The following is a 27,683-nucleotide window of genomic DNA, read 5'->3' on the forward strand; positions in this document are numbered from 1 at the left end:
ACAAGAGGATGAAGAAGAAATCGAGGAGTGAAAGAAAAGCAGGGAGATGAGGAGGAGGAAGAAGAGGGTTTGCGTCAGGTACTAAAGAGCTTATTGTTCAAGACTGAGTAGTCGATTGTGAAATGACAAGCATGACGGGGAAAGGATTGGTCTGCCGATTCCAATTGTCTGGGAGGACTAGAACCGGAGCTGAGTTTGAGAGAAATCAGGACTGACTTGAAAGAGTCATGCTGGATGAGACACGGGGCTTGAAAATGACATTAACCCCCATTTACAAAACCACAGGGGCATGCTGGGACTGGCTGGCTGAGCCTGCGTGTGTCCGGCTGCTCATTCATCTGTGCATTTAAACCGTATGTGTCAGGTGGAAACAGGTGGAAATAGAAAGGACGTATACTGACTGCCTGTGCAGACATAGCCTTGCAGAGCATAAAAATGACTATTGAAACGCAGCCTTTTGACCGAGAAACATCCACTAAGAAAGACGACAAGAGAATCGACCCCTTTGCTTTTAATGATGTAATTCTTACACTAGATATAGCCTTTGAGCAAACAGGTGAGTTCAAGGACAACTAGGTCACTTTTTTTCATGTATTTTTTTTTAAGGCTAGCGTTATTTTTATTATTGATTTAAATGGGGACACAGCATATTTAAATAAGGCCAGTGAGTGTCTATTTCAATGTGCGAGCGTGTGTGTGTGTGTGTGTGTTTTCAGGTCACCAAGAGTTCAGTTTTAGATAAAAAGCTCATCAATGTCACTCCCACCCATTTGTCCAATCACAGTGCAAGAGGGGGGCAAATATCACCAACCATCACATTCTACTTGTGCATCAACAGAGAAAGCCAAAATATTGCATGTCTCTGAGGTGACATCTTCAGACTTAATATTAATATGAAAATATGAATTTTGAAAATGATATTTCAATCAAAAAATGTTTTTCAACATTCAGTTGTAATAGTCTGTAACTATCTGAACCGTCTTTAGTCAGTATCTATTTGTGTTCAACAGAAGAAATATAGCCCAAATATCCATTAAACATATGCACAAACAAATTATAATTAAATGTTATGAACATCACTATCTTTGACAAATCAATGAAAGCAAGTGGATACAACCAGCAACCTATAAAATAAAGATAGGAGGTTGAGAAAGCTTTTTATCATCTTACCCATCATTCTCCCCATCATGGCGTGTCGTGGAGTGTGCTTATCTTCAGGCTCTCTCCAGGATACATCGACTGAGAGATCCGACGCTCATGTTCGTCTCGTGGAGAGTTCAGAGGTACAGGTGGGCTTCCTGGAGCCTCCTAGGAAGGAAAGAAAAAAAAAACACTTCCTTATACTGGGTTATTTTTTAAATCGTTCAGCTGCTACTTTTCATGTCCCTTAACGAAATAGTTTTCTCTTGCTTTAAACACGCACGTCTCTAAATGTTGTCAGATGTAACAAAAACCACAGAACAAGCAGAATGAATTCATTTCTAACCGCACTAGTTTTGAACAGCGAAGACAGTTGAATCCTCAGTGTCTCATCCCCAGGCACTCGTGGTAACAGGAGTTACTGTGCTCTTTTGATTAAGCTGTTGGTGAGTGTGATCTGATCTCAAGTCCTTCGTGAACTCTTATGTCCTTATTATACATTTCCCTCATGGGGCCTAAACTGATCGTGAGAAGGTTGCACTTTCTCCCAAAGGAGTCTGTGTTGAGATGGGGGTCTGTAGTATTTCCTATTGTTACCTCCTGAGGTCTGGACACTAGGAAGGCCAAGGTCCACAGTCTGTTTTTAAACATGGCAACAAGCCTCAAAGGAACTTTGGAAATGGTTACAATGTAGCAAGTGGTTGCTGGAGTGTTCTCAAAACTTGCAGTGTTTTTTACTATTTACTTCACATTTTTCCATCCATCCGTCCATCCATCCGTCCATCCATCCATCCGTCCATCCATCCATCCATCCATCCATCATCCTGGTTATCCATTTACCCATCCACCCATTCATCCAAATGTAGGTACAGCATTTCATGTTCATAACACAAATGGTAAAGGATGCAGAATACATCCTACATAAAGGTTTGTGCGCATCTCTAACCTAAATGTTAATAGTAATAACAGCGATTGCTATGCTTCCATTCCAAAACATGAACAATTTTGACTACAGGAAAATGCAAGTGCCGAGGAATCAGCTAGAGTCGTGGTATGAGATACTAGTTAACGATCAGGTAAACCGGCTGTACTTGGACTTCCCATAAACACCAGATGTGACATACGGACGAATAAAACTGATGTATTCTGATCAATAGCAACCAAAAACATTTTGAGAATCCTAATTCATCCCGGACAGAGGGATGCCGATCACCCAAGAGATATCTTGCTCAATCTGCTCAGGATGTCTGTGGTGCTGCGGTGGGGACAACAAACGTTGTATTCGGGAGGGAAACTACCAGGCTGTTTAATATAGATGAGATGTTTAATGAAGTCTAGAGCTGCTGACTTATCTCGCTGGGACTGATAAAACGGCACGCAGAGAAGGGGTCAACGCAATTACAACTTCATCCGACGCAAGTGCCACGGGCAGCCTGACAATAAACCGCTCAGACTGACTCTCCTCAATGAGCTTTTCATTACAAAAACAGGATTTGTTTTATGAACCTTTGTTGAAGGCTGACAGTCGTGACAGAATGAGAGGAAGATAAAAGCGAGATGGGGAAGTACTTCTTAAAGAAAATAGAGGGTGACTGGTTGAAATGATATGCTTGTGGAAGACGCAGATCTTTAATGCAACAGTGTTTGGGAGGGAAGGGAGGTGAACAGTTATTGTGAACCCATTTATTCTGCCTACTCCAGGCGTAATCTCCCCTAATCTAGTGCTTTCTCAAACAGGATTAGCCATGTGTATTAAACCTTTCCTCCCTGTGAGGCTGTGATTGGCAGTCTACACGGCTAGTTTGTCATTCCTATCCATCCATCATTTTTTAACCCATCCTTTTACCTGTCCATCCAACCATCCATCTGTCCATCCATTTAGCATTTTACCTTCCTTCTATCCTTCCATCCAACCATCTACCATCTACTCATCTATCATTCTTTCTATAGACCTATCGTTTTACATATCCATCCATATATCCATTTATCCATTATTCTACCTACATATCCATCCATACATCTGTCCATAATTTTATCTATCCTTCCAACCCCTGATTCATAACTATCCATGATTCTGACCATCCATCCATCCATCATCTGTCTGTCCATGAATATCTGTCCATACATCCGTCCACAATTTTACTTATCCTTCCATCCACTAAACCATAACTATCCATCATTCTACCTATCCATCCAATCAACCATCATCTGTCGCCCATTCCTTCTCTCATTTTATCTATCCTACCATCCATCCCTCCATCTATCCATCATTCTACCCATCCATCCATTTATCTATACAGCAATCATTTCACACATTCATCTGTTGTTCTACCTATCTATCAGTCCATCTCTACCCATTCATCCTTCCTTCCATACATCCACCTGTCCATCATTTTACCTATTCTTCTATACATCATCTGTTTGTCAGTGAATCTTTCATTTTATCTGTCCTTCCATCCATTCATCCAGCCATCTATCATTCTACCTATGCATCCATGCGTCTACCTATCCACCTATCCATTCATCCATCATTCGACTAGTATATCCTTCAGAAAATACATAAATAAAACGCTTACTTATGGACAAATTCAACAACTGAGTGCTGGTCTTTTTCATATCGGTGCGATGATATCGCCGTAATTCATGTTTTACATTTAAACACATTTGAAAAAAATCCTCCTGACCTTGGATGGCAGTGAGGATCTCCTTGTCTACATGGCAGCATCATATAGTCTTTCTAATCCATTCTCTAACACACACATTTGCAGACTGGGCTGGCCTCCTGATGCTGTTTATGAGGTCTTAATCCAGCGGCCCTCTCCCTCTCTCGGCCTGTAATTACAGGTCTTAAGCTGTCACATGCAGCCTCTGCTCTGTCCAGCTCTCTCTAGAGACCCAGACAGCCTCATTAGCCCTCTATATCGCATCTCTCCAATCCCATTCTCTCCCTCTCCCGGCATTCATTTGCTCAGCACTACAGAGAGCAGATGAACCCCTTTCTATGGCAGATCTGTTCCCCTCTCTTACATATTTTCAGTCTATTTTTCAAGTGGATTATGACGGCTACAAGCGCCCGAGGCCGTGCAGCTGTGGGTCGAACTGGGCAAATTTATCCAGTGAATACTGTGCTTTTGAGCCAGTGACAGTTTATTATGTGTCCTTATAATGGGTGAATTAATTCTCTCAGCGGTGGGAGTAAGGGCACTGAATGGGTACAACTGCTTAAGTTAAAGGAGCCCAATTCTACACATTTAAATACACATATAATACAGCATTAGTCAAGGTTTTTTGACTAAATCACTATGTAATTTAGTTTTTCCTGGCCATTTAGCATTAAAAAGGCAAGTTTTTTCGCGTTTTGTTTTAGTTTTTTGTTACGGTACCTATAAGACATCTTTATTTAAGTGACCTTTATTATGATTGGGTAAACTTATTCATATCTCTGACCCATGGCCTAGTCCATGGTCAGAGAAATGAATGGAGATGCTACTGTGTGTGCTTGTGTGTGTGTGTGAGATATATATATATATATATATATATATATATATATATATATATATATATATATATATATAGATAGATAGATAGATAGATATATCTCACACACTAAAACTACAAAATACAACAGAATCACTTACACTCACAAAGCTTACTGAACTTAAAAAAATAAAATTCTAAAACTAAATATCGATTAAAAATATTCAGAAAACTAGAATCGTATTTAATAGTAGTTCAATGATACCAAAATAACATACATTTTCTTGCTTTATGCATTATAAAAAAAATAATAAACAATATAATTACTTACATTTTTTACCCAGTATATTATAGTATTTATATCTTATTTTTTTGCATAGAAAAACACAGAAACACATCAACAGTTTACTATTATGTTTATAATAATTATTTAATGGCATTGAAACATTTTTACCAACAACCAAGAGCAAATGAAAGCTGGGGTGACCTCTCGGTACACTACTGTCTCTGTTCACTTTGTGAAGTGTGAGTGAGTCAGATCGAGTGGCTGTCGTGACATCTAATCTGCACAATGCCACTGTGCTTTAGTACGCTGCCCTTTCATTCAATCAATTACTTTCTCAGGTGCACCAATTGAGTTTCCCTGCTGAGCTGGAAGTGGATTACAGAGAGCGTCTTCATTCCGGAGCCGGGCTTCTGCTCCTGGAGGCCCCAGTCAAACAAACCTGCCTCGCACAAACATCCAGCCTTTTCTATTCGCGCTTTCTCTGTGTCGCAAAACTACATTTCCCATGATGCATCCCGTTCACGTTGATATGACACCAGTAAGTCACTGTGAGCTCATGTCATAGAGGTCCATCAGAGAGTAAATAAACTAATGAAGTACAGATCCAGAAGTCCTTCTCTTATTGCCTGGCGAGTGTGGATGCGTCCCATCATGCCCCGCTTACGCCCCGTGGAGAGCGGCAGTCTGGCTCAACGCTAATAAAACCATAATTTAGCAGTCAGGCTGATTGATAGCTCTCTCAAGACATAATCGATCAGGCCCTCATTTCAGCAGGATGGTTTTCTGCAGCCAGCATGGCACTTCCTTCCTGATGTCAGCTCTCATGAACGTCATGTGGACACAAACCACACGGGTTGTTTTTATGCACAGGAGGCACTTTAGCAGTAAAAAAAAAAAAGATCAAGATGCACTGTTTTCATAATTGGATGAAGTTTGATAGGAATACTAATAGAGTCTGAAATTCCAATTACTAAGCAGAGAGTATTTATTTTGGCACTTAAATTAACTTGTTACAGCACTGAAAAATTACTTCTTAATCCGTTTTAAATGGATATTTCTGCTGGACTAAACAGAACTAAACCAAATTAAGCATTTTATGTACCTTAAGCATACCTTGTCTTGATGTTTTAACACAGAATAGTTCACCTCAAAATAAATATTTGATGAAAATGTGCCCACCCTTAGGCCTTCTAAAATCAGGGTTTCTTCATCAGACTTGGAGAAATGTAGCATTGGAGTAATTACACATCAATCGAACCACAACAAACTTCCTTGATTATTTATGCTTGAATGAGAGTATAGTCCAAAATATCAAAACTCTTTGGTTGTTTTTGCTTGCTTAGCATAGATCATTGAATCTGATTAGACCAGTAAGCGTCAACCGTTTTTGAATGGACTCAAAGTTGTAAACTCAACTTATGAACTCTGAGGAAGTTGGAGAACGAGCCTGTTTGCCAAAAAAAAAAGTGGAGCGTTCCTTTAAGACATACTTTACTTAAAATTACTGTTTCTGGCTATAATCTATAATAATTCTTCTTTAAGTGAAAAAAAATCCATCTCCCGTTGTCCCTCACATTAAAATAATGAATGAATAAATGAATGAATAGATAGATAGATAGATAGATAGATAGATAGATAGATAGATAGATAGATAGATAGATAGATAGATAAACCCATATATTTCTTCAGAACTGTTTTGTCTTGTAAACGGTGCTTGATTTGTGCTGATTTCTCTCGATTGACTTTTTTAATAGAGAAATCAGCATCATGGATTATAGACACATATTAGCGAAGTTTTGAAATGAAAACATCTTAATGATAAATATCTTGTCTTCTCAAGACATTAACTGATGGACTCGGAGCGCTTCATTGTGATGTTTTTATCGGCTGTTTAGACTTTAATTCTGACGGCACCCATTCGCTGCAGAGCATCCGTTGCTGAGACAGTGCTCTGCAGTGAATGGGTGCCGTCAGAACTAAAGTCTAAGCAGCTGATCTAGTGCTAAATCTTTCCAAATCTGATGAAGAAACAGACTCATCTACATCCCGGATGGCCTGACGGTGAGCACATTTTCAGCAAATTAGCATTTTTGGTTCGAATAAAGGGGCTCGGTGACAAAAAATGTTATTTATATCAAAAACTCCTCTCTAAAACCCGGTCTTGATTTCTCATGCAGTGGTGTTTCTCGAGCACATTTATATACCAGGTGCAAAACAGAGTCTCGGCTCGATTTATAGCGAAATCTCTCGTCAGTATAAAAGCACAACGCAAGCATGCTGTTGCCTCGCTCGCTCACTTCTTGCTCAAACCGTGTAAACCAGCTTCAGCTGCTGGGCTAGACTCTCTTTCGCTGGTTGGCAATTATAGCAGACTGCATCAATCATCTACCGGCTTACCGTACACCTCCTCTGGGACTAATCTACAAAATTCATATAATCTGAACAACAAGGAAATAATAGAAGGAAATGAGAAACTTCCAAGGATATATTAAACAGTGTTTCCGTAAAACATCAAACCATCTTTGGCTCGATGCAAATTCCGTACTTTCAAAGAACGGAGCATCTCCGAGCGAGGACCGCGCGAGCATTTCTCTGCTCCCCGAAGGATTTCCAGCTACGCGCAATAACTTTGATTTCTCTTTGTAGAAAAAAGAAAATATCCTCAAAGAAAGCGTGAATAAAACAGTGGACCAGAGGGCCCTTCACAGCTCTTCAGACGTAACTCGTGAATATGCATGAAGATGGGTGTGTTATGTGCAAATTCACACGTAGAGTCAGGAAAAAACACACTTACACAGAAGATTCTAATCCGCTCTCAATACAATGTATTGCATTTTTAAATGCACAGTGTTGTTTATAGAAAAAAACTAAGAGCTTATTTGCAAAAACAGATCATTTTCAAGTAACTTTTTTTTTTTCTTGTCAATAATTGAATTTTTCTCTCTCAATAATTTTTATTGTGTTAGCTGTATTGCACTTTGAGATTAATTAAAATGCATAATGAAAATACAAAATTTTTGAAATTTGCTTTTGCGAATGAACTTTTTCTATACATGTCTACATTCTGTCTATATTTTGATTATTAATATTACTATATGTCTATATTATGACTGTATAGACATGTTTTATATGCACAGACATTTCTATTTTTATTTTTTTTCATTCACAAAAGATTTTTTTCTATTTTAACGTGAAGGAAAATAACTTCTTTAAATAAAATGTGGCTGTTTAGCCCGCCCACCACTGCTTAATATCAGTTTCAGTGATGCACACGGTAAAAGATATGGCATGACATAGGTCCAATATTTTTTCTCCCTTTTCAAATGACATTATAAAAGCATTCATGTTCAATAATAATAAGCAAAAAGTTGAAAATAAAGCGCTGGGTAGGTTTAGGGTAGGTGTTGGGAGGGCTTTATTCTCCCAGTAAGTGCGTCAACCATGACGTATATTTAATAATTCGAATCAAAATGACCATTTATAAGTTGCATTCTGTTTTCTAATATACTTCAATACCGAGGTGCAGATAATTGCCACTTGCAGTAAGTAGTACGGCAGGAAATGCTCTCTGCACTTAAATAACGCTGCTAGTTTCAATGAGTTTAAATAGAATCCATTGCTATTTGCACTTAGTGTATATAACATCCATGCTAAGAAAATATGCTAATTACACTTAGTGCTGCCCGAAATAAAATATGCTCATGCTTTGATGTTTGCCATTGAGTGACATCATAAAAGTATTTGCGAACATAGAATTTAAACAAACACTATTTATTTCATCGTGTTTTCATTATGTTTCATTACGTCAAGCTACATCTCTGCTACTCTGCTAGCTAGCAAAAAATAATAAAAAAGACAAATAAATAATTCTATTTTCGCACTATAGGATCTGAGTGAAGTGTAATGACGGCTCTGTCACAGATCAACACGAGTCAGTTCAGAAGCACACTAGAGGCGTGGAAAACTAATTGGACACACTCAATCCGGGGAAATGTATTAATTTCTCATTTCAATAATCCAGCACTGATAGGCTCAGACGACGACCTTTACGAAGAGCAACATACGCTTCCAATTACCCACAATCCTCAGAGGCTGCCTTCGAACACTCTGGTGAACTTCGATAACTTCATACCAGACATTAATAATAGTAATAAGAATATTAAGTGTGTTAAATACCGAAAGCTCCATTTCTGCTTAAAGTGAACTAAAGCGAATATTGTTTTCGTCTCCTGATTGTACTAGGATGGGGGCGGAACTCGAAAGTCGAGCGACGTAATACGTTTTCAACTGTTTTAAGGAATGAATTGAACTCAAATGACTGCGAGGCTTTTAATTGCCTGGTGACTTATGACCTTGTATTAATAGAAACCCAAAGCCATCGATTGGAATGGCCACCTCTCTGAAGCTCGGCTTCAATTATTGAACTGAAGAAGAAAACGCAACGACCAATAATACATTACATCATTATCTGGGTCACGACAATCCCTTACGAAGAACATCGCTGCTTCAATTACCAAAGGCAGTCTGAGAGATAGTCGAGATTCTCCGCTTCGCTTCTCAATTTGAAACTCATTTCAGACAAGAGCGTTTCACTCAAGTCAGCGGCTGATTATTAAACCCTTCATTTACAGTTTGAGCCTTTGAATCTACTGTAATTGTGACAAAATCAGGTCACTCTCTCCGTGGCGGGCCTTTTTCCAGATCCGTCTATGAGCAAAAAGAGAAAGTGCCTTCAGTCAGAGACTTTAATACCATCGAATGCCTTCCTAGACAGCTTTTCAAAGCATCGCAGGTGATCGACAAACAAACACTGCTCCAAAAGGTTGGAAGAAATAATGCTCCCTTCTAAGATGTCAAAACCTTGAAATGTTTTTTATGCATCGTAAGACGGCTGCCTAGGTAGCTTCACCTCATTAACATTCACGAAAACTTTTAAAAACACATATATTGACATACTGACGGAAAATAACGTCTAAAAGTATTCACCTGCACTGTAAAAAAAATACCGTGAATTTATCGGTAAAAAAATATGTAAAACTGCATTACGGTACAGCAAAATTCTTGTATTATATATGTTAAATTCTCGTATTATATATGGACAAAACTGTATATGACATTACAGTTTTTGGCAGAGAAAAAAATAAAAAATAAACAAAACTTATAATTTACAGTCAATAACTTTAGATTCCCAGAATTTAACGTTACATTTTAAATTTGATGGGTTTTTTGGTTGAAATATTTTATGAGGTTTATCTTATTTTTAGTTTGTTACATGAGGCTTGTATGTTAATGTAATCTAATGTTAATGAATTTCAGTTTCATGTGTGTCAGTGTTTCTATATATACACGTTACTATTTAAAAGCTGTTTTTGATGGGCTTTGGTTCATCATGTGACTTTCTCATCACCACTTAAATTCACCAGGTTATCAGCGCATTAAAAATGTACAAGTATATTAACATAATATTCGCTAATAAAATTACAATATTTTTACCGTAATTTTAATCGATTTTATTTTTATTCTTGATATTATTCTTATTTATTTTTTTGCTTTGAAATGTATTATTTGAGCTACTTTATCAGTTTGTTATCACTTATTTCATCAAGTTTGTTTAACAATAAAAGCGCTGCTGGAAAATGTTTAAAAGTGTGTAGCAATTACAAAATTCTAAAAGGAACAATTTGTATATAGAACAGAATAAAAAAGTTAAATATGATGACACTGAGCACTTAATCATTAACTTCTTATTAAATGTAACAAAAAAAACCCTATAAAGGGATTAGTAAAATATACACTTCTAATATGTTCATGCCCAATCTCTGTACACTTCAGCTGTAGATTTTTAGTGTCTATGCAAACCTATAAAAATATATTTCCACTAGAACCACACTTTACACGTGAATCCCTGCTATTACTAATGAGCCCGTTAAAAAAAAGAGCTTTTGATGGACAGTGCAGGACTTCGATTCACATTCAGGACAGGACTGGGCTTCTTCCAAACATAATCGAGCACACACACACACACACACACACACACACACACACACACACAGGACAGTGATGGATCTTATTCATTTTAATGCTGGCCTCTGTTTTCCAGCGTTTGCTGTATGACAGAAGCAAAGCGCCGGCTGTCAGAGAGAGCAGCACAATCTCTGATTCCTTCAGTGGCCCTGCAATCTCTCACTACCCATCATTCTCCTCTTCTTTCCACTTTCACTACTCTTGCCGTCTCTCTTTTTTCTTATTTCAGCTTTCCCTCGCTCTGAACGCCATATCAAAGCGCAATTTATGGTGTGTGTTGGTACACAGCGGGAGCCCGGCTGCTCTTCAAAGTTGGATGAAAAGGATGAAAGCAAGCGTCCTCATCCCCGTTTGACAGACAGATAAGAGCGACCTTGAGCCCGGCGCTCCTGAAGGCGACGAGTGACCTTGGTTGGGACGAGCGAGAGAGAATAGATGGGACACGAGTGTGTGTGTGTGTGTGTGTGTGTGTGTGAGGGGACAGGAGTCAGCATGAGGTCCGCTGCTCTCAAACAGGTCCAATCAGCTCTACACAGCCTCTAATAAAGGCTGATCCGAGCACAGCGTGGGTTTCTGTGTGTACATCCGTGAAAGATTACAAAAGATGTTATGTTTTAGTCAGGTTGGGAATTTACAGGAAAAGCCAGACCGGGTGGAAAAGGTACTAAGGAGACTATTTAGTGGTGCTTGCCTTTTAAGGCGAAGCACACTATTACTATTCCTCATACTTATTCTTACTTATTATTATTATAGATTCTTTTAGTACAGTGTTGTTTTGATTGATTGCTGTCTGATTCCTATCCACGCCTTACAACCATTATCAAACACCCTAGCAACCCCAACTCAAGCGACTTTACACGGGCTGTGAGACAATATCATTCATAGTGACAAGCGCATGGGACATCATTAAAACTAAATACTTCAAAGCAATTAAGCTTTTACTCAAGACACACGAAGTCGCGAGTTACTAGTCAATTTGACTTCACCATTTCTTCTTCAGAAATGTACTTTCTAGTTCTTCTCTCTAGTGTTGTTTTGATTGATTGCTGTCTGATTCACCGACACACGGGCTGTGAGACAATGGGACTTTTCAAGTGCATGGGACGTGATTAAAACTAAATACTTCAAATCGCATTAAGCTTTTACTCAAGACACACCGAAGTCACGATTACTAGTCAGATTTAACCGTGCATTCAGCCATTTCTTCTGAAAAACTAAAAAAAGTGGGTAGCAGTATGCTGAAAATAATAGTATTATTTCAAAATCATTTAATAGTAGTTTTATTTGCATCATCTTTGAGGCATTGACCTGACCAAATGACATCCAGACCGCCTGACATTTATTCATCCAAACCTACAGATGAAATAAGGACATTACGTTTAAAACTTTACCTAACGCTTTATCTCTGACTGCTTTCAGTCTCCCAGCTGCTTAATAATTCGATGGCTTTTAACAAAAGAAAAAAGAAAACAGCATCCTCTTGAGAGTGTTTCCCAACAAATCAGCACTTCAGAAATAGTTTAAATTTGATTTATCTTATAAAAATAATCCAAATTGCAAACTAAATCTAACCCTGGCTATTATGCTTTATTTCGAAATGAGTGCAAGCAGCTGACCGACTAGATCTAAAAAGTTGCTTGCTGCCATGGCCTAGATTACAATTACTAGTAGCATTATTTATGTAGAAAGGCGTGCTTTGGTGATTTGAAACGCAGGCCAGAGCTATAACATCCACTTCCGCTTTAGAGCACTGCGCTCTTACCGAAAAGCCATTGACTTGTTACTGTCTATTTTTATTTCTCCCAATAAATTTTCAGAAAATGATCTGAGACAAAGCTGAACCATAAAGGAGACTCTATTAAGTCCCTTGAGCTCAGAAAGCGCAAGCTCCTCTGGGAAACATCTCCTCGACTCGAAGCGAGAGAGCGCGTCCTCTCATTTCCATAAGCAGTCATCGTTCTGAATTTCATCTTCTCTTAAAGCAGCGCCTTCAAAGTGCCTGTCGTATATTCTTTAGAAAGATAAGTGTTAGATTACACTTTCAGATGTTATGACTCTGTGCGGGGGGAAAAGCGCGAAACACAAACACGCGTCCGAAGGACTGCATCGAGGAAAGAGGGGGATGCAAAGGCGGCATTTGAAGTTGATATTTGATATTTCATACTGCCATCTGTTATCAGTATAAATCAGCATGAGCATTTCAGCGGTCAAATTGCTTTCGATCGCAATCCGCCGCTCACACCCCGTGTCACTTTCTCTCTCTCCCCGTCTCCTGTGTCTGTCTGATAAGAACTACTCACTTTAATTCACTTTTTCTGCAGTCAAACTTCCCCGTCTGCAGACACTACTCAACTCGGCCGCTCTGTCAGTCACTCAGAAGGCCGCTCCGCCATATTTCATCAGATTTTAAAGGGTTAGTTCACCCAAAGACAAAAATTATGACTTTATTTACTCGCCCGCGTGTCGTTCCAACCACGCAAGACCATCTCGGGAACACAAATTAAGATATTATTGATGAAATCAAAGAGCTGTCAGACCCTACATATACATCAATACAACTGAAATGAAGCCAGAGCTAGAAACACAGCGAATACCAAACAGTCCACGTGACATCAGTGTCTCAACTTCAGTTTTGAGATGCTAGGAGATCACTTTTGTTGCGCGAATAAAACAAAAATAACGTTGTTTACTCAAGCATTCTTCTTCCCTGGCTTACGAAGATGAATGGAGGCCATTGTTTATTGCAGTAAAGTCTATGGCAGATAAAGTTGGTGGTCATTTCATGATATTATTGCTACAATACCCTTAAAACACAAGCAGTTTGGAGACTAAATTTCATTGGGCCTCAACTTGTCGTACTACTTTCCTGATGTCCGAATGATTGTAGAAAAGCTATGATTAAACGTTTCGTGATTCGTCATTCTGATTAAGCCTGATAACATTCACTGAGGTTACCGCTTCATTTGGACTAATTTGAGGAAATTATTCTAAAAAAATTATAGAAAGAATAATTTCTCATGGTGGCATGTTTTTTTTTTTCCTCCAGCAGACAGACGCAAGTTTGTTAATGTTAATTAATTGCAATTAACTGCAATGATAAATGCAATTATCTGAACTTTACATTGGTTTTGTATCCCACTTAAATAGGATTTAAGCACATTTTAATGTTTCATTTCATAATCGTTTATATCGCCTTTTAAATACGGTTCAAGCGTCTTGTCAAGCGTAATCTAAAATAAGCTGTATTTCATGTCACTTCTGTTGAAACCTAAATATATTTGCAATTACACATGTGCAATGATTTAAAATACATTAGCATTACAATTACAATTAAACAAGTACATTTACATTAATCAGAGACTTCACTACATGCGCTTGGTATATTAGTCGCGGCGTCAAAACACAGTAAGTGTACGCCTTGGGGAATTCGAACCACGGTTTAAAGCCAAATGATGCAATGTAAACACAGATCTGTGGCTACAGACAGTGGATGACTGACCTCTGACCTCCCTGCGACCCGCCGGGCCACGATCAGCTGAATCATGCCTCTCTTGTTGCCCTCGATGGACATGGACTTACGGAGGGCCTCCATCGCTTCCTGATTGGTTTTCTCCAGCAGAGACTCTCCATTAACTGCTATCAGCTGGTCGTTTATCCTCAGACGCCCATCCTGTGACGCCACACACGAGAACACGTTAACAGTTTATTTGGAGCACATGAACACAGAGTATGAGAGATGAGTCTCGCGGCCCATTGGAGAGCAGCTCCTGACCTTGCAGGCGGCTCCTCCAGTGATTATAGACTTGACGAAGATGCCCAGGTCAGCGTGGCTCTCTTTAGATCTATTGCCCTTGACGCTGACCCCTAAGCCGGCCGATCCCGAGTCATTGAGAGGGATTTCAAACGTCATAAACTCCCGCGTTCCGTCAGGGGTCAAAATTAAGTCGTGTTCGTCTTTCTAAAGAAGCCAAGAATAGGTCAAATGATATTGATGAGTTATACATGGAAAGTCTGTTTTTTTTTTTTTTTTAATATTCAAATAGGTGACAACCAAACCAATCATAAAGGTCATTTTTTTCGAAATTGAGATTTAAATTTGAAATTTGAATGAATAAGCTTTCTATGGATGTATGGTTTGTTAGGACAGGACGATATTTGAAAATCTACAATGTGAGGGTGCAACAAAATCTAAATGCTGAGAAAATCTCCTATAAGCTTTAAAATAAGTTCTTAGCCATGCATATTAATTAATTTGTATATATTTACAGTAGGACATTTACAAAATAACACAGTTTACTTAATATGCTAATGATTTTGAAAAATCTGTGATTTTGACCCATGCGGTGTATTTTTGGCTATTCCTACAAATTGTGGTTTCCATCATAAAACATTTGTTTCCCACAAAATTAAATTTCAAGTTTGTAGCTCGCATTCCCTACTTTTCTTTTCAGAGTTCTGAGTCTCTTTTTGCTTAATTTAATTTTACTTCTGACTTTAAAAATCTGTTTAATTGTGACTTTATAGCTCACAGTTACAAAGATATATAGACTTTTTTATTAGTACAGTTGTGTTCTTTAAAATTGGCAGAATTCATGAGATGCAAAATTAGTATTGCAAGAAAAAGACCAGAATAGATGAATTGATTCAGAACTGGTTCATTCGTTCATCCTCTGCGGTGGAAACAAGCATCGGTTTAAAGTGTTTGGAGGACACCTGTTTAAAAGATCATTTTGCAGATCCGTTCTGTGATATAAGCTGATATACCTCAGCTTTAACAAAAAAACAGTACATAAAGATATAATATATATGTAACATTAAATAAAAACTAAATTCTTTAAAAAAAGACAGTCATGTAAAAGTAAAATGCTCATAATAGTCAAATATAATATGTTTTAAACCATCATTTCAGAATATTCACTGCCACGGGAAGCAATAGTAATTTTAAACTACAAATATTCATCAAAAACATCATTAACTCAAAGCTGACGCATTAATAAAATGCCGTTCAGGATTAACAAAATGAAAATAAGAATATGAACACAATAAACACAGCTGAGCGCTTTGAGAAGTAGGAGAGATTAGCACAGCGGGATCACATGACTCATTAAACAGGATGTTTACTACGGTTACCATGGAGATCTGTCAGCCCCCTGTTGAGTGGATGCTGTCCTGTTATACACAGAGACACCTGAGCCCATCATATATAGCACCTTTATGGAGAAAGATCCAGAAATACGTTTCCATATCATCAGATATCATATTTGGACACTGTCGTCATTTCTAGATCAATCAATCAATCAATAATACAGATTGCGTCGAAGCACTGTTTAGTTCTCCTCTGACCAGAGCAGACCTAGTTTCAACCTACTAGATCATCTCGGTCACGGCTGACCAGCAAAAATCCAGCTCCTGCAGTTCCTGCGTTTTTTTTCAGCAGGGAAGTCATTAAAAGGTGACTCACTGGGGAAAAACCCACTCTGTATAACACTTTATACAAAGGAAAGGTAAAGTGTTTTAAGAACACACACACACACACACACACACACACAGAGCTGAAGAATGCCAGGTGCTTGGCTTTAGTCCAGCAGCCGAGAGCAAAGAGGCTGGAGACGAGTTATAGAGATTCAGCCAAGCATTCAGGTGAGGCCCCTATCTCTCCTTCCTTTCATAATGCACCCCGCGCGCACACACCATCGCCGGCGGTTGCCATGGCAACACAGGTGTCTCTCAGCAGACAATAGCGGCTCTCGGGTCGAGAAGCAGCATCCAGGTGAAGGCGGTGGGAAGGAGACGCGCGGCGGGCGCTAACGCGGCGTTCACGCGTGTGATTTTCACCCAGTCATTTACTTCCTGTCACGCCGTCAACAAGTACGCAGAAAGGACCGCGGCCCTTCAGACTGACACAATGAAGAGCCTCTCATCGGCTCGCTCTCGTTCCCCCGGAGAGGCCCGGCGGCCCCGGCTGATATGCATTATGGATAGAAACACGGAAAAGACATCTCTCTGAGTTTTACTCCAATTCTCGCCTTTGACAGATAACACAGTTTTGCCGGTTGTTCCGTGACAGTCGAGAAATAACACGGCGAGCACTTGAAGGAGTTTCCAGAGCCGTCTGTAAAGACACTGAGCCTCATCGATTACAGCCTCGACTTATTTAGAGGAGCTCACATATATAATAATCAGAGACCGCGCTAATGTTTGGGAACTTCTATAAGAATCCGTCGGCAGTGATAAGTCAAAAAGATTCAGATTAAATCCAAAACTAAATGTTTTCTATCAGCCTTTGTATAATTAAACATCAAACACAACCAAACTAATAACCTCACTAACAATTTCTTAAGAAACGTGTGTTGCTTGTCTGTCCAAAAAACACCACGGCAAAGCAAGAGTGCTAGTTTAATGCCGTAAATGAAGCAAGGAGAAGAAATCAAACAAAATAAAACAACAACAACAAAGCGAGAAATAACAATACTAAGCAAAGAATAAAGAAAAGTACAGCGAAACAAAACAAACGATGCAAAAAAAAAAAAGCAAAATAAAGCAAGATGAAGAAAAGCAAATAAAAACATATGAAAAGTAAACGAACAAACAAGACTGAGCAAAAGACAATAAACAATAAAAACAAAAATAAAGAAAAAAGGCAATATCTCAATGAATAAACAAACAAATCTATAGAAAGTGAACAGTTGAGTTTATTTATTGAGTTTGGATGAATGTAAGTATTATTCTTGTCAGTAGTATAAATGTGGGGAGCTTTAGTTAACTAGATAACTAAATAACTGAAACTGACTGAAAACACTTCACGCTGCTTTCTTGTGAGCGTGAAATCAACCAAGTAAGCAGAACATTATTTATGTATGTTTTGATAATTTTTTTTTTATGATCTAGATGTCAGAAATACACCTTTAAAAGTGAGATCAAATGGGTGAAAATGTGGCGAAATTATAAAATTGTGATTGTTCTTTGGTAATAGTTATGCATCTTTGGCATCTGTGTTCACACGAGATCGATTTGAGTTATTAACTTAAACCCACCGCAAAACCCGCCCACAGAAGACTTTTACAAGACGCGTACTGTATCTGAGCTACGGGTTTCTCGGACGCCGAGAGTCACGGCGAAGTTTTACAGCACGCAGCAGTTCGAAGGTCTGAAATTGCGTCACAAACAGCTGTCTCGTTTTCACAAGCCTTCACGACACTGTACATGTCTTTCACGCGGCGACAGAGAAGAAGCGCATTGCTTCATAAAAGGCGCACCCCGCTCAACCTGGCCCATTGTGCCCGGACTAATTCATTCATTCACGAGCTGACTGGATGGTGTGCATTCATTACATGCTTTTGTTTCCAGAGTGAGCTTGAATTATACTGTCAGCGCGCAGACAATGAAGAGGAGATAAGACACCGAGAGACATTCTCCTCTGGGACGTACAGACGGATTCTACAGAAAGTGAGTGAACGGAAGAAATAAAGAACAGACAAAAGTTCAAAAAATAGCCTAACTTGTGAAACAAACACACTTTCAGAAGAACTGAGAGAGAACGTATCGATGAACAAACAAACCAGAAACACCCTCGAAATAAACAATTAACAAACGAACAAAACGGTCGCAGAAAAAAAAACCTAAAACAAACAAAAGTAACCAAAACAAACAAACATTCTTCATGCACCTGCCAAAGTAAACCTCCATAAGACACTGTTAAGTGTTTGTTTGACTTGTATTAATATATTTCAATTACAATATATATTATTAAAGGTCATTTTCTCAACATGAGCCATGCACACCAAACTTTACATTTTTATTCTTGTCTATTTCCTTTTTTTTTTTTTACAGAGGGATTTGTTCAAATATAATGTTCTTGATAATATTTTACTGCCCCCAAAAAACTGTCAAAATGTATTTTGATGCAAACTGTATTTTTATGTATTTTTGATGTAACAAAATGTAGCTTTTGACTCTGATGTGTCAAAATACATTAACATACATTTTCTAACTGGCTTCATCCAGCGTTTAGATTTTTGTTCTGTAATGTATGTTTTTAATGTATGCAAATTAGCACATATTTAATTAAATAATGGCTCATTTGCATATTTAAAATCAACTAGGTAATTAATTGTTTTATCCTATTCACCTGCAGTGTCTCGCCTTAAAAATAACAACAGAGGAAAACATGTCAGTATAGAAAAGAAAGATCACAAAATCACAATTATGTTTTTTTTTTTTTTCTCAGAATTATGAGATGCAAAATTACAATTTTAAGTAATATAGTCAGAATTGCAAGACACCGTATAAAGTCCCAATTATGAGAAATTAAGTCAGAAATGTGCAATATAAAATCATAATTGCTAGAAAAAAACTCAGAATTGTTTATATGTCAAAATTAAAAAAGGAATTGTTGTAAAACAAAGTTACACTTATTTTTTTGTTCAGCAGAGGAAACTGGCTTTCATAGGAAACATAACAAAAGTAAAAATGGAAAAAAATCATACATTTATGAAATGAAAGGAAAAAGAATAATAAACAAACTTCAAAACAAACAAATAACAAAAACAAACAGTAAAGATAAAACAAACAAGATGAAAGACAAACTAAAGACTATGCATAAAAAAACTAAAATAAAAAGAATAAACAATTTAGCAAACAAACAAAAGAAAGAATGAACAACACATCGGAGAGAAGGAAGAAATTAGGTCAAATAAAGAACTGAAAATATGATTTTTTTTCTCTCTAGAAAGAAAGAAATAAAGAAAAGTTAAAAGCAAGCAAACCCAAAGAAACAAAGCAGTGAAGGCGGGAAAAAAAAACGCAAACGTGGGGATGAAGAAAGTAAAATAGAGAAACGAAAAATATAAATATTGCTCTCGATCTTCAAACTGCTGCCGAGGTTTGAAACAATTAGCATCCCTGAAACTTTCTCACCCGAACGGGGCAACGACATAAAGGTCACTGGAAATGAATTTAAGAGGCTAAAAGAAATCAGTCAAGTATGTAATTGCAAAGAAGGCCTGTGCATGATAAGTATAGAAACATGAAATTTCTCACCACTGTTTCTTTGGCCCGCCACTTTCTGATAAAGACTGCATATTAAACACCTCCGACTAATGCACATTCAAGACTTTCAGGTACAATTAGACCCGAAGACCCGAGAAAGAGAGAGAGAGGAGATTAGATGAGACAGTCAAAGCTTCGAAAGGAAGCGAGGAGCAAAGAACTGTCACAGCTCAGCACCTAAAGCCAAGGTGACACCCAGAGTCAAACACCTCACTTATACATCGTTTTACACGAACCCCATTCCCAACGCAAGTCAAAAAGTTGCAGAGCTGCATGATAATGGTTGATCCATCACGTTATTCTGATAAAAAAATACCATCCTTTTCATTTCAATTTTTACATTCGATCAGAATTTTTGCACTTTAGAAACAGTGCTGCTACTGCATTAACTTTAGTATTACTGATGATTTGATGTGTGTTGTAAAAAGCTCGACTTGATATATCAGCTTAACAGGATATATTTCAAATAGTGCGATTAATCACAATAAAAGTTGATATTTTCATAAAATGTGAGTGTGCACTGTACACTTTTATTATATATGTATAAATACTAATACATTCATGAATAATTTACAAAAAAATATATAAATATTAATATAAATATTGTCAAAATACATACTGTGTGTGTGTGTATGTGTGTATATATATGTATGTATATATATATATATATATATATATATATATATATATTGGATGACAATTAATACTATTATTTTTGCATTTAATCAGCACTAATTTTACAGCGCTTAATTTTACTAAATTTTCATACAGTGCAATTCATCAAGTTTGTGCATTCTATCAAGTGCTTGGAGTTGGAAAAAACCAGTAAAATAAAAATAAAAGTACTTAAAAGTATTTAAAAGTAATTTTTTTAAGGCTTTGGAAGACATTTTTCTAGGAGCTGGCAACCCTGCACACTGTGGAGACTGCGCCTCTGCATGGTCGCCAAGTTGGGAAGATTAAACCACTGATCCAAAACCGCATCGATTTATGGAAAAATGACCTGATCGGAGGATTTTAAACTCTTAAATCTGGCAACCACAATTATGCTAAATAAATCAAGATCCGCAGAAATTAAGACAATGATTAAAATATGAGGCATACCACTCCCTCCTGCCTTCGGTGCGCTGATCTTATTGTGATCATGTTTAATAAGCTGACAGTATGCCTACAGAGGGTGTTATGTTTTATAACGAGCCAATATTTGATCATTACCAGCATTATGTTGTACATATAAACGAGTATGTGCTACAAGGACGACATCGCGGTGGAGACCTAACTGTGCTTGACTACACCACATGCTCTCAGCGAGCTCTGTCTGTCCCAAAACTGCTCTAAACTAGCTTGTTTATCAGTGCTGTACAGCAGCAGCTCCGTATGAACAGCTAGGCTAATTGCTGTCACAGCTGAGAGAAAAAGTGCTAAACAAAAACAGGTGGCAGCTCAAAACAGTTTTGTGAAACGAAAATGAAAAAAAAACGCTAGCACAACGCTATTGTCTTCCAATGCACTTTGCGACATTAGGCTTAATTATGGAAGTGCCTGGCTTTCCCAATCTGCAGCCGTGCAAACTGGCACGTTTTAAACGCGGCCCATAAAAGCGCTCGTGAAGGGAACGGATGCTCATCTGCAAACTGTGGGGAGAAGAGAGGGAGAGAGAAAGAGAGGGAAACAAGGGAACGATTTCAGGGGAGTAAAAAGGGTTCGAACAAGCAATTGAACTTAAGCGTGCCAGTCTGGCTAATGGAGACGGGTGAGGTAATTTTCACAGTAGGGATGCCAGGCATAGTGCTTAAAAAGAGAGAGTGACTCGCCATGCTCGACTATCCTAAAAAAACACGGGCTCGGGATGAAGAGGAGATCGGGATGAGCGCTTAATGGATGTCGCATTTGCAGCTTGGGAGGTTTTCTGACCCGCTGTGTCAAAAACTGGGATACCTTCAAGACGCATCTGTTTTCAATTCTGATTGTAGTTTCAGACCTTTTAATCATACCTGATTTTCTGTTTATTTACTACAGAGTTGTAGTTAGCTTTTTATTTGTACCTATGCAAAAAAGTAATGCAATGTTAAGTCATATAAAAGTATAAAATCATATTTCATATCATATTATTTAGTATACTTAATAAATATTTGAAATAATTTTGATTATTATTTGATGTGGAGAACAAACAAACAGAACAGTACAAATTCTTCATATCATTCTGAATAAGTTCATACATTGTACAAATCTTATTCGGAACTTTCAAAGACTTCAAAAGTTCCCCCCTCCCTGTCTCCGTTCTTTTCTCAGTGAATAATAACAGCGTCTGCTTTAAGGGTCTTACAGTACTACATTTTCTCGGCAGGTGTGAGAGAGCCAAGGTCCTAGTGAATGTGATAATTCATTCACCGTTAAAAAACCCAGAAAGACTGCCAAGTTACAAATAGATCCTGATAGCTATCTTGGCTCAGGATCGGCTCGTTCCCATGGTACTGAGCCCATTTTGCCGTCACGACATCTCCGATGAAACGCTCCGGCCAACAGCTGGCAGCAAGGACAGCGACGGGAGCTGTGGAGAATTACCTCACTCCACTGTGACAAAGCTTAAAGGCATAGCAGAACTTTGAAAGAAAGCTAATTATATCAGAGACCGAATGCGAGGTTCCGAATAAAGAGGAAACTTTGGTCGTCTTCTTAATAATTCCCAAAGGATCTGACTGTGGTGTGGAGATGGATGGGATGCGGTCGGGTTATGACAGATGAAACCAACGAGCTGTAATTTGGGACAAAACCGCGGAGACACACCCATTAAATAAGAAAGGGGCTAATTATCTTAATCAAGCGGGATGCCCTCCTGCCCAAGCTCACTTCCTCCACTGGCCGTTGCTATGGAAACAGTTCAATGGGTTGGTAACACAACAGATCTGGACATCATGTGACACGCCGAACTCACATAAGAGCGTCATTTGTGCTTCAGGGTGGCTCATCAGCAATCAGCGCAGAACAACACCTGTCTGCAATCAACACATCCATCTACGAAACAGTCCACCAGGTTTAAAATCACAGCACTGGCAATTATTATGAACCTGGGAAGAGCTGGGGATACAACATACACTTCAAAAACTTGTACTTAAAGAAACTTCCCAACGGACGCTCCGCAGTGAATGGGTGCCGTCAGAATGAGAGTCTGATAAAAACATTGCCTTTATTTCTTTGTTACAAACATGCAGCTTTAGTCTTCTCCAGATGTCAACTGATGGACTGGAGTGATCTGAAATACTACTTGTTGATTATTGTAATGTTATTATCAGCTGTTTGGACTCTAACTGTAGACTGTATATCAGTTAAGCTGCATACTCGATGGTTATTTTTGTCTTCCTTTTATTTTTAGCTTTATAATTGCAATTTAAAGTTAAGCTTCTGATTTTTATCGTATACTGAAGATGTGCAGGGTATGTAAACAACATACTAGTCCCTTAGTTCTCAAAACCAGTCGGCAGTATGCCATTGTGAACACTGTTTTAAGTCTACCTGTGAATGATTGCCACAGCTCTCAGGCAATCAGAGGCACTTGTTGAACACGAAGAAACATACTTCCTTTCTCCCAGAGTGTACAAAAGAGCTCTTTCAACCATTCCCATCAAAATATCCAGCAATCTCTAATTTAACAACTCTAGTCTAGTCTCTAGTGTTCAGGTAACATGCTGATTTGATTTCTTCCCCGTCTGAGTTACTAAACTTTCCCACATCCAGTGAACAGATCAAAAGCAAATATGGATACATGGGGAAATAAATGTCGAAATCTGACCTTTCTGCTGGCACTAGAAAAGACGAACGTGCAAGTGTGAGTGCACAAAGATATTATCTGCTGTGAATAATTGCGACCATTTGAGAAGAAACAAAAGTTGGATTGTTGTTGTCGTTTCCTAACAATTTAACATTCACATAATCCTTCCAAGCCAAAATAGAAACATTCTTCAGTGAGAGAAACTGGAACAAAACAGGAAATGCGCAACAATAACTCAATAACAATAACTTGCATAGTTCTGAAGTTCAGAAGAAGAAAAAAAACTGATTTTCAGATGACTGGCAAAACGGGCGTCACTAGCGGGATATCAAGCCAACTCATCAGCCGTATTAAAATAGAACCTGTCACACATTTGTCTGGATCTGGCCTCAATAGACACCATAAATCCAACTGTCAGTAGACATCAGCGTTCAAATTAATTGCGCAATTAAGATTCTCTTAGCTTGGCAGATCCAGCCTCTAATGGATCAGTGAGAAGTCTGAACTGGTCATGAAGAGGAATTTAATGTAGTGTTTAATTACTGTTCTGTGCCGAGCTGAAACGAGTTTCCCATACACGCTGTCATCTGGACCGTTCTGGGAGATTTTGGATTGGACTGGTGCAGCCAAGAGCATTGACGAGTTGCAGTTATTGTATGTTTGAACAAGGCAACAGTCGTGAGCATCGACTCCAGCTTGGAGAGAGCTCCAATTGACTACAGATGGGTGTATTATTTGAACGTGAATACAAAAAGCACATCATCATTCATAGGGTTATTTTAAAAAATCTGAGCCAGAAAATTATGCATATGAAATAGTTTTAGCAGTACAAAAACTCTTTGAGATCAAGTTTTTCCAAACAAACCAACTCGAAACTGCAAGAGATCTCATTCCGATCTGTCAGGTTTTCCATGAAAGAATTCAACAAGCTCATTGGAGACTTCCTGCAGTCAAGAATAGTTCTGTGCATTTTGGTTATTTAGGTTACTCAAGTGCTATGCGGATAAAAAAAGCCACATGCATTTGGGGTGAGCCAAGAACGGACCATTTTATATATCACCAATCTGTCTACAACAGCATCAGACAGAATTTAGACATGTCACAAAAAAGTTCAGCTGTGAAAATTCATCAAGGACCATGTTTTCTGTTCCATTCCTTGCAATTAGTCGCGTTCTATCTAGCAGGGATGCGCATAACTACATATTTTTTAACATTGACTAGTTGGATGTTTGCCTCACTAGTAAAATAGTTGAGTGTTGAATGTCTAGTCTAGCAGTTAACCGTGGCGCATCCCCACAATCTAGCTGCGTTTAAATAGTAAGTAGGTAAATAACTAAAGCAAGCAAGCGCTAAAAACAAAACAGAAGCAAAGCAACATTAAACAAAAGCAAAGCGAAATAAAATTAAAGCAATGTAAAAACAAAAGGGAAAGCAAAACAAAACGAAATCAAAACAAGGGAAAGCAAACAAAACAAAGAAAAACAAACAAATCAAAGGGAAACAAAACACAGAAAACCAAAGCAAAGCAAAAAGAAAAGTAAATCCAAGTAAGGCATCCCTGTGTGTCCATCCCTGCTACCAGTTACTTGACTCAACATGCTAATGTTAGTCAACACACCTTTATCTTTAACTGAAGGAATATCCTATTTACTCTCGTTCCTTTGTTTCCTTCTACCTGGTGTAGCTGAAGATTTCACAATGGTTATTTATACTGGGGAGGGCAGGAGGTAATATTCAATCTCTGCCTATCGCGCTCTGGCTTAGCAGCGGTCACAAACACAGCTAACTTCTGAGCGTTCTCAGCAGTGCCCACTGGGAGATCAAAACGAACGATAAATTGCGGCCAGTGCAGAGCAGACAGCCGGCAGAAGAGCACAGTGGGCTTTTTGTTTACACGATGGAATTGCTTGTGTGTGTGTGTGTTTTGTTCTAATGCTCTCACGCCGCCGCTGGCCACATTAGTGTGCCGGATAATTGCGTTTTCTGACATGAATAATTCAGCAGCAGGGTGTTTGTCAAGCCTCGGAGTGTGTTCGTGAGTGTGTGTCTCACCGAAGTGGCAAGGTAAGATTTCATCAAGTGCAGGATGTCTGTCAAAACACGTTTGCTCCCTCGCCGCTGTTGTCAGTTCTCTTTTTTCCTGTCTTTTCTCCTCAGTGGAGTTTTTGATGGCTCCCTGAGATGCCTATCACATCTCTCATTCTTTCCCTCTCTCTCCATCTTCTGGCCTATCCGTCTCCCGCTGAGTCGCGCTCCCTCGCTCTCCTCCCAGATCCTCCCACTTTCATCATTTCTCCTGTTCCTTCACCCGCACCGACTAACCGACGCTCCTCTGACATCCCTTTTTTTCAGTTCTGAAGCACAAATGAGTGGTTTATATACAAGGCTCTCTTCCAATTTCCGAAATAAACAAACCTGATGCAAATGTTAAGATGGCAAGGTGCTCCATAGTCTCAGACATCACTGCCGTAGAGCGGCGGCAGACTGCTCGAGACCAATTGTATGCATGCGGCACACATAATGAAGCTCTTGCGAAATCCGATCTGATTAGTTTTACACAAATCCTGAGCATCTGTGTATACAGGATTGCATTGAACAAAGCCCTATTTTACAAGTTTGCAGACTTCTTCGGTGGCCCACTTCCAAAGAACAACTTGTTGATAGATTTGCCAACATGTTCTCACTACCAGCTTGTCACATATTGATGCTCAGGATCCCTTGGCGTCACTTTAACGCACCGGGTGCCCTTTAAACCAATTTTTTTTCTGATGTGCAGGATACTCCATTACCCCAGATGTTTGCTTTGTGCATCAGACGCAAACACACTTTATTCTTTGCATGCATTTGTATAACCGTAACCTAACCGTAACCTCAATTTCTCCACAGCATAAAATGCATAAAAAGGCATAAAAAATTACAGATGTATTGCAAAACTGACCTAAAAATAATCAACTCATCTTTCAAGTCTTGTGAAGTCACAGAGCATCTTAATGTGAGGAACAGAGTCAACCTAAGGTTTCCAAACACTAAAAATGTTAACATTAATAAAGTCGTATCTCATTAAAAAGATAAATCTTAACATCAACATTATGCAGTCGGACACAAAACACGTTTAAGATTGTGTAATTTCACGTAACGCTACTTTAGCTGACCGTTTCTGATGTGTTTGTGATTTGAACATTAAGACTGGGGACCGTGATCGTTGTAATTTCAGGAAACAATTGGTTTAGGTGCTCAGTCTAAACATACTGCTGCGATTGGTGTAATGTTAAGTTATGCAACTAAAATTACAATACATGTTAAACATCAGATGAAAATCAGACCATGTCCTGACCAAGCAGCCGCATGTGATGAGATAGGAGTGAGAACGTGTTAGATTTGCCAAGGTTCTGAAACAGAAATGGAAGAGACCAGGCTCAGATGGGTGATCAGTTTTCCTTTGGCCTAAGTGAATGCCAGAGGAAAAGAGGACTGGTCTCCAATCTGAACCTGGCTTCTCCTAAGGTTTTTTTTTTTCCCACTCCATTTCTGTCACCTGATGGAGATTGGATTCCTTGCCACTGCCGCCTTTTGGCTGGCTTAGTTGGGGCCTGAAAAATACTTTCAGTAATTTATCAAAATGACCACAGTGGCATCATCAACTGAAAAAAAACAAAAACAGCAGCTTAGTACCAGCACACCCTTACACAAAAAGAAGCTTATTCCTATCGGTGCACTATTAGTATACTTTTAAACTAAAAATAGGAAAGTATATTTTTATGAGTGTCTTAAAAATGACATTTAAATATACTTGACTTATACTTAGGACAAAGTCCAAGTATATTTGAGCTATACTCGTGCTAGAAACTGTGTTTTCATTGTTATAATGCAGGGGGCGCTACTGCACATCATCTGTGCAAAAGTTCCCCAAGAAAAAACAACTGAAGAAGAAACTAAATG

General features: G+C 38.6%; 1 protein-coding gene across 1 annotated transcript in view; it reads right to left on the reverse strand.

The window, feature by feature from the left end:
* Nucleotides 1-27,683, reverse strand: part of pard3aa (par-3 family cell polarity regulator alpha, a) — a 445,337-nt gene that overhangs the window by 222,225 nt on the left and 195,429 nt on the right. Inside the window, 4 exon segments of the mRNA XM_043225637.1 lie at nucleotides 1,171-1,225; nucleotides 1,228-1,308; nucleotides 14,427-14,597; nucleotides 14,700-14,885. Of these exon segments, the coding sequence (XP_043081572.1) occupies nucleotides 1,171-1,225; nucleotides 1,228-1,308; nucleotides 14,427-14,597; nucleotides 14,700-14,885 (493 nt within the window).

The sequence above is a fragment of the Puntigrus tetrazona genome, chromosome 24 (assembly GCF_018831695.1).
Source record: "Puntigrus tetrazona isolate hp1 chromosome 24, ASM1883169v1, whole genome shotgun sequence".
In the NCBI taxonomy this organism is placed as follows: Eukaryota; Metazoa; Chordata; class Actinopteri; order Cypriniformes; family Cyprinidae; genus Puntigrus; species Puntigrus tetrazona.